The 12,109-nt window shown below is 38.9% G+C and overlaps 1 protein-coding gene across 1 annotated transcript in view; it reads right to left on the bottom strand.

The window, feature by feature from the left end:
- USH2A (usherin) overlaps positions 1–12,109 on the bottom strand; it is a 758,076-nt gene that overhangs the window by 407,998 nt on the left and 337,969 nt on the right. Inside the window, exon 31 of the mRNA XM_057727708.1 lies at positions 494–607. Coding sequence (XP_057583691.1) covers positions 494–607 — 114 coding nt within the window. The remainder of the gene's footprint in view (positions 1–493; positions 608–12,109) is intronic.

The raw sequence follows: 12,109 nt of genomic DNA, 5'->3' as shown, positions 1-12,109 counted from the left end.
AATAATGCCTCGATTGGCGTTCGGCGGTTCCGTCACACTGAAATAATTGTTGCCTGTGCTGGTGTTTAGCAGTTAAAAGAGACCACGGAAATCAACCGTTTGATTCTCAATTTCATACTATGCCATACAATCAATTCTTTTTAGTCAGACTGTCTCTAGATTTACTTCTGAGCCATAGTAAAATGAGGAAGCTTTCATTAATCTTTCAGATGCTTCATATTAATGACAAGGCTCTTGCATGAACAATGTAACAGCAATTAAAAAGCCCATTAATCTGCATTACAGCTATTAAAGATGCATGTCATTAAAGGGTATGGAGTTTGATTCATTTTCGCACCCCCCCAAAAAATGGAGCAATTATGGCCTGGCAATGCACTTTGTCATCAAATTAGGTTGGGGTTTTCTAGCAAATGGCCTTGCAGCATTTAGCTCTTCTCCTATTTTATTATTCATGACTGAAATGTGGAAGTCAAGACCTTTGAAATTACTTTACCTTCTTGTGGAGTAGAGATGTTCAATGCACGCGAGCTCTCGGTACAGCCAGCCAAAGTGCAAGCAGCTAGGGTTACTGCATAGTTTTTGAAGGGTAGCAAGCCTGTCAATATGCCTGTAATAAAGGGACAAAAAGAGGTTTGTGTGTTGACCATAAGAAGCTATATAGAGGGGGGTCTGTGTGTGTGTGTGTAACAGACGCGGGTGGAGACACAGAAAACAAAACACATGCTCTTCTTTAATTCATTTTCCTGTGTGCTGATTGCAGAATGGAGTGACTAGTGATAAAAAAATTGTGAGACCAACTTATTGTTAAGACAGAGCTAAATAGCATTTTCCCAAATGTGCTTCTCAGGGTGCTAATGCCCCTGAGATATTTCCCCTCTAAACATGGAGGGGTTCCACGTATAGTTCCTAAAGCAGAGCCCAGTGTATCTGAGAGTAAAGACACCCATCATCCCATTCCAGGATCTTAGACCTCCTGCAGAAACAAAACTATCTCATCTTCTTTTAAGCTCACATTTTTCAACTTTATTTTAACTAGAGAGTCCTTCTTATGTGACATGTATTAACACACGTTAGGAGATGCTACTCCCGAGAGTGATTTCATTATTTTAACGGTAGGATACACGTATACAGACTATTTATTCATGTTGCAGCTAACAAATATGCAAATCAACATAGTTGAACAATTAGCCAATTAGATAATTACGCTTTTGTACTTCTCCTTGCAAAATTATTAGTTTATTTAATTAAGACACCTGTCTTAAACAGAAGCGTTGCCCATAGAAGTGTTGAATTAACCTGACCTGGTGGTGGATATATAAGATTTGTTCTTCAATTAAAGATGCCTGCAGGAATGAAAACACATTTTGTTTACTTGTGTTTATAATCAAGACAGAAGCTCTTTATTTAGTTAATCCCATGAATTAAAGACGTATCAAAAATATAATTTGTGTATTTGCTCACCATTGTTTTTCGTTGCGGGTTTTAGAGTTGTTTTTATCCCTAATCACATAGACTGTCATCATTCTTATAAAAGATGGTCCTACTCCTAGTATCCCTTTATTGAGTAAACCTTGATTGTTTTAATGTGCCAGTCCTGGTGACAGCTTGCATCATCCAACAACAGATTTTAAAATACGTTTGCCTATTCCCTTTCCCTGATAGAAAGGATAAAAAAATTAAAAGAGCAAAGATCAGGATGAAGCAAAGACCACAGCCATTGTTTGCTTTGGGTCTTCCCACTCGCCCTGGGTCCCCAGTGCTGCCTACACGTCTTTATTCTAGCAGCTCACAAAGCCTCCCCCTGGGCTCCCCAACCCTCTTGGCTGCACTTGGCACCACCATCTTAGCCCGCGGCCAAAGAAGACAGCAAGCCAACGAGCAAACACACATACACGTGTGACCATCTCATGCCAGATGCAGCTCTAATTTCAAAACGCCTTCATGTTGTCACCTTCTGCTTCCTCTCACTCCTGCCACTGTGATCATCAGGTCCTCTCGAATCTCCCAAATCATGACCCACATTCTGAGCTCACTTTGTTTTTTAGAAGCAGTTATTTCTCCTTTCACTAAAAGTCTTCAAGGAGAGCTTATAACATCACACATGCATCTTCATCATGTAGTGATGTAGTGGTTAAGAGCAAAGATGCTCAGGCTAGATTGCTTGGGTCCGGATACCAATTCTACTACTGATTTGTTGTATGGGTTCGGGCAAGTTGCTCAGACCTCTATGCCTTAGTCTCCTCACTGCAAATAGATAATAATAGTATCTGTCTTGAAGGAGCGGCCTCATAGGCATAATATAGTATCATGGGGATGTGAGATGGGGATTTTACAGTATTCACCTCAAAGTGTTACTATCAAGATTAAACGAGTTTAGGAATATAACACGCTCAACATAGAACCACGTAAGGAGAGATCTCTAGCACAGAGCCATGGCGGCCCAAGCTATGCTACCATTGCAACCCAGTTTCTGCCTGCACTACACTATTAAATATTGATTTTTAGCTTTGCAAGATCACTAGGGATCCCTTACACACCAGACCAAGTAACCCTTCTTCAATCCTTATTCTCCTCTACTTCCTGGACTTTGCCTCCCTCAGCTGCTTTCTGGGTCACTGAATTTTTCTGAGGAGTTCTCCTAAATCACTGAGAACTCCTTGCTTTTCTTGACCAACTCATCTTCCTTTCACAGTCCCTTAAATAGGTTTTTTTGTTTGTTTGTTTTTGTTTGTTTTTTTACAAGGTCGAGTCCTTGGGCTTCTTTCTTCTAAACACTTGCCTTCGTTAGTTCATCAAAGCACATCTCTCATTTATATCTGCAGACATCACATCTCCTCTCCAAGCTCTGGTTCTGCACTTCTACCCACAGGCTGTGTATCCCACCTGGATGTTCAACTAGCGTTTCACTCTCAACCTGCCCCAATCCAGACCCGACAGCCAACACTATTTGGTAAGCTTCACTTTTCCTATTTCTTTTTTTTTTAATTTTTATTGGAGTATAGTTGACTTATGATGTTATGTTAGTTTCAGGCGTACAGTAAAGTGAATCAGTTATACGTATACATATATCCATTCTTTTTTAGATTCTTTTCCCACAGGTTATTACAGAATACTGAGTAGAGTTCCCTGTGCTATTCAGCAGGTTCTTATTAGTTATCTATTTTATATGTGGTAGTGTGTATATATTAATCATGGATGGAGCTAGAGATTATCATATTAAGTGAAGTAAGTTAAATAAAGAAACATCATATGGCATCGCTTATATGTGGAATCTAGAAACATGGTACAAATGAACTTATTTACAAAACAAAAATAGAGTCACAGATGTAGAAAACAAACATATGGTTATCAAAGGCAAAAGGGGGTGGGAGGAATAAATTAGGAGACTGGGATTAACATATACACACTACCATTTTTCCTATTTTGTAATATCTCCATCATGATCCCTAAGTTTCAGGTTCACAACTAAGGTGTCCTTGTGAGATATATCCTAGCCATTTTATCCTCTGAAAACATTTGGCATTTGTCATGTCTTTCCTATTGCCAAGTTCCAATCTATCAATACTACAAGTCTAAACAGAATGAGTTGCATGTCTGAATTAGCACAATGCCATACGAACAAGTAATGAATCGGCCCCCAGAAAATGAAACTTTTGATCCTACAGCGAGCAAGAAAAACGTGTTGGGACATGAGATTCAGTCCCTTTGTTCATCTCTTAACAACCTAGGTGGCACTGCCTCTCATTGTTGGCCCTGACTTAGCTGGGGCACAGGTATACTGTGTCCCGAAAGGCACAGTGGTTGTATACAGATTAGTGCTCTGAAATCGTTAGCATGAGGATGCACGAGACATTCAGATAATATTATCACTGGGAAACATAAAAAGCAGTTCCATTATGTTGCAAAATACCTTACCCTGAGACATTCTTTCTTTCCAAATCATAGCTGAAGTACAATATTGGAATTGTGACTATGATATCAACTTAACAAGAAAGGTAGTAGTGGAGACTTTAAGGAGGATCTTGTCAAACTAGCTACTGAGTTCACATTCACGAAGTGGTCTTCGGTGCTTTATTTAATCTTTCTTGCTTTCACTAAAGGAGGCGCTCTGTGTGTATACGTGTATCACGGAATTTGTTTGCTAATTTCTTCCCTCTTAAACCTTAAGGATCTTAAAAAACAAGCAATACTCCTCTCAGCAAACTTGCATTCTTCAGCTTTGTGCTTCAATAGAGAAGTTTACCAAATTGTATTTCATAGAAACATCCTAAGATTCTGAAAGAAAGATGCTGGAGAGAAACTAGATCATCTTTCAGGCCATTTATCAAAGTGCTCCCATTTCCCATCTCCAGGTAGGTGAAACAATAATAAACACTGAGAAATGAGAACTGCAAAATAGAAAACAGAAGAAAAAGAAGAAGAAAGCCGATATTTTGGCTCTTGCCAACTTGAACCTCAGGTAGAAAGTTCTGGATGGCTTGTAAATCACAGTTTTAAAAAAATGCACCGTACTTTCTGAGGCTGAGGTGGCATTTCTTTCCTATTTGCCATAGAGATCTTGCCCATAATATTGTGTCTCAGAGACAAAGTTTGTCAAACCATCGGAATAATTTCCCCTAAATATAAGTTAGTATCATCCACTTCAGTAAGAAGAGCAACGTAATGACTGAGCATTTTCTCTCCTCTTGTCAGGTTACAGTGAGGCTGGGGTAGGAGAAGGGGCTGGTCAACCAAGTGGTCCTCACGGAGTCAGAATAATGACAAGTCATCCTTTTGTCTGGGGCATGCAGTTTCTCTTTTCTGTTTCTCAGTATGGAGACTTTACCGGAATGGATTACAGTTGATGCTTATAAAAAGTTCTGCTATTACCAAAGAACAAATATATTCTCCCCAAGACTAGGCAAGGTAGCCTTTCTTAGATGTAACCCTAGAGACCTTTGAGTGATTGGCCAAATCGCCTTCCTTTAAGTGTCAGAGTCATTAGATTATATACTCTCCAGAAAAAAAAAAGTAGTACTACTATGACAACATATCATCATCAAAAGGTATTTATATTACTCAGCCATCAAAAAGAATGAAATAATGCCATTTGCAGTGACATGGATGGACCTAGAGATTGTCATACTGAGTGAAATAAGTCAGACAAAGACAAATAGCATATGATATTGCTTATATGCAGAATCTAAAGAATGGTACAAATGTACTTATTTACAAAATAGAAATAGAGTCACAGAAGTAGAAAACAAACTCCACTCAAGAGTCTGTAATGACCTATATGGGAAAAGAAACTAAAAAAGAGGGGATATATGTATGTGTATAACTGACTGACTTTTCTGTACAACAGAAACACATTGTAAATCAACTATATGCCAATAAAAATTAATTAAACACACACACACACAAAGGTATTTATCAACTCTCCTTCTATATGCCTCTGGGAAAAGTGATATAGAATACAACTGATCTTCACAAGGTTTCTAATTTAAGAAAATATTAGAGATAGAAGGACCCTAATGATAACAATAATACACAGATTAAACACATAAAGCAGAGTGCTCGCATACATGCCAAGTAGACAAAGGCATTGATAAGATCCAGACTTCCCAGTCCAAGATGATAGCAGATCTGTATTTAAAGACAAAGAGGAAAGTAAAAAGGATAATCACTGAAAGTATATTTCAGTATTATAATTCAAACAATACTGACATGGGGTTGGTGGGGGAGTGAAGGGGAAGCTGGGACGAAGTGAGAGAGTAGCACTGACATATATACACTACCAACTGTAAAATAGATAGGTAGTGGGAAGTTGCTGTATAACAAAGGGAGATCAACTCGCTGATGGGTGATGCCTTAGAAGGCCAGGACAGGGAGGGTGGGAAGGAGTTGCAGGAGGGAGGGGATATGGGGATATATGTATAAATACAGCTGATTCACTTTGGTGTACCTCAAAAACTGGTGCAAGAGTGTAAAGCAATTATTTTCCAATAAAGAGCTTAAAAAAATGAAAAATATACAGAGTGACATATTTATAAAGGAATCCCAGAGAGAAAAATATGGCATATATACTGTATTCTGTGTCCACAGGAAACCCAATAAGATAAAATGGGGCAGTCTCCTTGATGACACTTAGGGTGTTTAAAATAAAGAAGTATATCCTGACAGTGAAAACTTTTAAGATTGGTTTGGATATGAACCTCTTTCTCTGGCAGACATCACAGAGGAGTCTTTTTTCCCTTTGAATCTGAGACTGTTCCTACCTCGAGGCAGGCCAGATGACCTCTCCAATTTCCTTTCAGCCACCAAGGTCTGTGAAATCAGAAAATGGTCCCAACCACGTCAGGAAACCTGCCAGTCTCTTTTGATAATGGAAGAGGGTGAGCTGAAGAAAACATTCCCTAAGCATAAAGGAAGCATTACTGATGTCTTAAAAGTGTTAGGATCCCATGAAACACAGGAGCATGGGCACCTGGATTAAAATCACTGGCACCAACAGAAGCAGAACTCGCACTGCTAAGCGATAACGCATTTTGCACTGATGCCTAACGTTGAGAAACCCTGATGGGCCACACCAAGCGAGCTTGAAGTAGAGTAAGTATATCCCCTTTCAACTGCAGTCCTGTGGACCTCGGCGGGTGCAGAAAGCCCAGGCTGAAAGAGCAGGGGCAAGAACCTGATTTAAGGGGAGGCAGCACATCACAGGAGGAAACTGAGGAGCCCCAGTGCATGTAGTTTCAAACTCTGTGCTCTGAGGATTTCCATCTAGCAGAGGGGAAGAGCCTTCTCCTGGAAAACTGTGCAGTTTAAAAGTCCCTTGCGATGATTTAGGGAACTCCTTGAATGCAGAGGGTATGTCCTTTTACTTCTTTACTTGTCCTATTTTCCAGCAGTTATTACGATGGCTTACCAAAGGTGGACCCTTGATGTCTGACCAAAAACTAAAGACTTCTCATCCTCTTAGCTCCACTCAGCTGTCTCCCTCACTGTAGGAGATGCTCACTCCCATCTTACCCTTTCCAGGGAGGCAGCGAAGGAACAGACATTGTTTCTTATGACTGATAGATTATTATTTCCAACACTTTGTTTTCTGTGCTGTAACCTTAAGTTTCAAAGGAGCGGAAGAGAAATATTACTAATTGGAGGTGGCCTGACTACCTAAGAGAAAATCATCGTGGAGTTGACACCAGCTATGCAAGCCTGGTGCCTCTAATAAAAACTCTGTATGCTGAGAAGCAGGAAAACAACAGAGGAGTCAGCTTTGACACTGAGATTTTTATGATTAACTCCTCTGACTCAATACAGACAAGTATAAATGCTTGGCCTGGAAACCAAGCCTGAGACACAAAACAAAATGGCATCCTTTTCAAAGTCCAGCACATTTTGGAGAAGAAAAAGGGACTCTGTTTCTATTTACATCCTTGAGCAGACTCCTCCCCCCCTCCCCCACCCCACCCTCAGCTGCCAACCTAGGTGTTTGGCCGGCATCCACTGTAATCTGTTCTCCTTCATTATGTTAATCTGTGGGCGGAAAGATTTCTGTCATCTTCGAATCGCTTGTACAGCAATGGAAAACACCTTGGCCTGTCTGTAATTGGACAGGTGTCTGCATTGATGTCACCCAGCTTTTAATTCAATTAAAGAACTGGCTGCTCTGCTCTCATTACCCACTCATTTCCGTTGCACTCTGAGTCTGGCGGTGAAATCTGCACACAGCCATCACCTACCCTGAGTCCAAAGTCTGTGGTCCCCATGCAAAGATCATGCAGAATATTTCAAACAGACTCCAACACTCTGAGTGTATTTTCCTGTTAGCAAAGGCATTTGGAATAAGATGGAGAACTTGTTCTCTTTCTCTCTTTTCTTTACCTCTAAATTCTCTATTGTCTAAACGTTGTCTTCTACCAACTGGCCAGTAATTAGGAGCCATCCAGCAAAAAGAAAAGCAGTTTCTAGCTTCCCCTCCCAGGGGCTTTCCTCCATCTCAAGAGAACTCATCAGAGTACAATGCTCTTATTTATTTGCTGGCATTTCACATTTGGATCAAGAAAGTGAGGGTGGGGAAGAGCAAGGCATTTACTAAGAGGGCCATCTGGTGAGGGACCCCACACAGGCAGAGCTGCGACTGCTACCTCGGGACACAGTACGAGAACCTACTTGTATTCAATTTTTTTTATTATTCATTTATTTTTTAATTTTTTAAATTGTTTGGCCGAGCCCGGAGGCATATGGGATCATAGTTCTCAACCAGGCATTGAACCCATGCTCCCTACAATGGAAGTGTGAAATTTTAACCACTGGACCACCAGGGAAGTCCCAAGAACCCACTTTTAAAAGAAAGCCAGCCAGGGGAAGGAGAGCAGAAGAGAAGGGGACTTTCTGGCTCAAGATTCTGCTGAAGTGCTGAGATATCCTAAATTTTAGGTGTCCTACATCACAGAATGGGTTTTGAGCCACAAACTAACCCAGTGGATGGATGAGAGAGACTAAATCAATCCAACATGCCATGATTTCTGCCCACTTACAGGAACCTCTGAAAATAAGTTAAAGTTCTAACACAGACATTGTGACACAGTGACCTCGTGAAACTGAATAATAACATTTGTTAAATATGGATGAAAATTTAAAGGTCTGACAGAGATCTGGAAATGCACCCAAGGTGCTTCTCCTCTGGTTCTTGGTAGCCTAGGAAAGTGGCATTTGTTGTTGTTGTGTTTGGGGTGATATTTTAACTAAAAATAAGGATCTCTAAGATTTATAAAATGGAAGTCAATTTTCATTTTAACCAAGAGGTGGAACAGCAAACATACCCCAAACCTAACGTAATCCTTTGGAAACTCTAAAACTAACCTTTTACATTTGATTTCCTGCAAATGGATTTTCTGACCTTGTTTAAAACTTCTAGTAGCAAGCACCTTGGACCAAAGACTAAACTGATTTTGATGCTCACAAACAGGAAAAACAAAATTTTTTATTTTTGTTTTTCTAATAAAATATAGGGTTTAGCCCCAGTCTTAGAGAATTGTTGAAACAGTGGTTTTAATGGACCATAAAGCATTATCTGGTTAAGATTCTCTCAGTACGCTTACATTCAACCTCACATTTTTAATCAATTCCTTCATGTTAAGAACTACAGGGTCTCTGTCATTTTCCTTCTAATTCTGCAATTGGTTGGAAGCCACCCACTCATGTTAACTCTATCTAAAGTAAAGAGCTGTTGCTGACATCATTAGAACTCTCCAAGAAAATATCAGACTGGACTAAGCAGGGAGGTAGGTGCAGAGACAGGAGGAAAAGAAAAATAAATGAGATAGGAAAGTCACCCCTTGTTGATCAGTGTCCTAGGTCCCGTGAGAAAAGCCTCCAATAGGATGTGCCCATTGTACGGCGGGGGCTGGGGGGGAGGCGTTTGGGCAGAGTGTAAAGGTCACTCAAGTCCAGCAGCAGAGCCAAGGTCAGAACCTATGTCTTCTGACTCCAAGATTACTGATCTTCTCACTAGACCTAAGCCCCAGTTCTGGAAGAAGAAAGAAGGTGTGTTGAAGAAATACTACTACTAAATATAATAGCACACTTTTATAGCAAGTACTTGATTTAAACATATCTTATAATGTGTTAATAGGTTCAAAGTTATTACTAAAACCAACTGTGCACAAAGTAGAATGTTTATTCCTCAAAAGGAGCAAGAGTATATATGCCTATAATATTCCCTTATAAAAACGACTGGTTCATAAGAAACTCTAAATCAGTGTATGTGTGCTTCTGTGTGTGTGTGTTATTGAGTACAACATTGTATATACAAGGGTGAGTCAAAAATCATCTGCATTCTGGTTATATTAAAACTTCTGTTGGCCACACTGTCTTATCAGCACTTTCTGTTCAAGGCTACTGTCTCCCCAGTCCCTCCTGTGCAGGTGTGAACGTGTTACATTGGTTCATTAGTAACTGCAGTGTGAGCAAAAATGGATGCCCCACTTGTGATTTGCGCAGAAGAAGAGCAGCATGCAGTGATTTGTTTTTTGTGGTCTGAGGGTGTGCACATCTGCATATTTCTGCCTACACTGTCAACACTCTGCAAAAATTTCATTTTGAGATGTTAAAGCATCCTCCCTATAGTCCTGATCTTGCTCCATTGGACTTTCACCTGTTTGGTCCCCTGAAAGCAGCCCTATGAGGATGAAGATTCACTTCTGATGAAGGAGTAAAGACAGCGGTACATTTGTGGCTCACAGCTCAGCCTAAAACATTTTTTTAATGAGAGAATACAAAAGCTTGTTGACAGATGGACAAAGTATATTGAAAAGCAAGAAGATTATGTCAAACAATGATGTATTTGTCTTTTCTAAAAGTTAATTAAAATAAATTCTACAGCCAGAGTGCAGATAATTTTTGACTCACCCTCGTATATACATATATATACATATATATAAAGTTTTTGATTAGTTCCAAATATAAATATAAAATGGCCATAAAAATTAGAAAACAGAAAACTTCAGGTGATTGTTCCTTTTCTTAATCAAATCTCATTAGTAATCTTGAAGTATTTATATTCAATACTATAGCATGGCTGACATGCCTAGTTGATTACCACTCTACAGCAAAATTGATGTATTACCATCATTTTTAACCATCATACACTGTTACCAAAAAGAAATCCAAATCCTGCACTGCAAATTCTTACTGCATAAAATAAAATGAATAACTTGTAAAGAGCCCCATTCAAAGCTTTCACAATGTATCAGGAGTTCAGGCACATTATGTATTCAGGAGAGTTAGACAAAGCTATTAACTCATCAACACTGCATTACCTGATGAAATTCTTCTACATTAGCTAAGCAGGAACATGACATCATTTCTATTTTTACTATTTATGTCATAGGCCATATTTTTGTCCTGTGAATTTTTTCAGACCAATTTCTTTCAAGATTTACATTTAAAGAAATAGTTTGTAATAAACTACAAATATGGAATATTAATTTATGGAGTACTATAAAAAATAGCATAGACTTCCTCAAAATTCATCTTTTAATAATACTGTCAAAATGAATTTTTCAAATTTATCTCTGATGTTTGCCTATTGTGGCAGAGACCACTAAATGCCCTCTCATTATATATTCTCTTCTTGCACAGTAAAATAAAAAGATTTTTTTAGCTGAGCAAATGGCCACTTTGAATAAGGACATTTCCCAGCAATCCGTTTAGCTAGATATAGCCATGTGGCTAAGTTCTAACCATAGAATGTAACCAAAGGTGGAGAAATAACTTTTGAAATATGTCATTAAAGTGAATGCGTACATCCTTGTTCAACCATTCCACTTTCCTGCTGGATGGAAACTGAACTAGATGGCTGATGCTCCAGCAGCCATTATGGATCTTGAGGCAGAAATCTTGTCTCTAAGGATAACATAGCAAAAAGATGAAGAATGTGGATCCCTGGCACTGTGAACATCCACCCCTACATTGACCAACTGTGAATATCTATTACCAGAGAGAGAAAAACAATTTTGTTGAAGTCACTGTTAGAGTTCTCCATCTCTCAAGAGAAAACAATAAAAAAATGAAAAAACTCATCTCTTCTATCCCCCCTCCCCCATAAAACACTCATTTGTAACATAATATTATATTTTAGAGAAAGCATTTTCTTATGTATATTTTACCGTTAATTTTAAAAATTAGGAAAAAAGGCAGATAGTAACAGTAGGATCTAGCGCTAAGCTGGAACATAGCAGATGATGTTTTTGTTTTTAATAAATGAATAGTTTCTGCTCTGTGTCATTATCAGCTTTGCAGCAGTGTTGGCATCCATTATTTTAAGTTGCAAATATATAGTTCTTCAGCTCCATTATGAGGTGTAAATTTTGGAAGTAATTTTTAGACTCTATTCACCCTATCAACATTTTTCCCCTTTGGGAATATGTATGTTAAGTTCCAAATATATATTTAAGTTGTGATAGTTCTGCATATTATTTCATAAATTAGAGAACCATAGCACTGTTGAGATTTTAGTCAGAACCAGTAGTTCAAAACTCAACTCAGCATGATAAAACAATAGTAACATTATGTTAACTACAGGGTTAGTACCAATACCCTGCACTTGTCTGTTTATCCCTTCCTT

This window comes from Hippopotamus amphibius, chromosome 3 (assembly GCF_030028045.1).
Source record: "Hippopotamus amphibius kiboko isolate mHipAmp2 chromosome 3, mHipAmp2.hap2, whole genome shotgun sequence".
Taxonomy (NCBI): Eukaryota; Metazoa; Chordata; class Mammalia; order Artiodactyla; family Hippopotamidae; genus Hippopotamus; species Hippopotamus amphibius.
The sequence above is the reverse complement of the archived record's forward strand: the minus strand, read 5'-3'. Positions and strand labels throughout refer to the sequence as shown.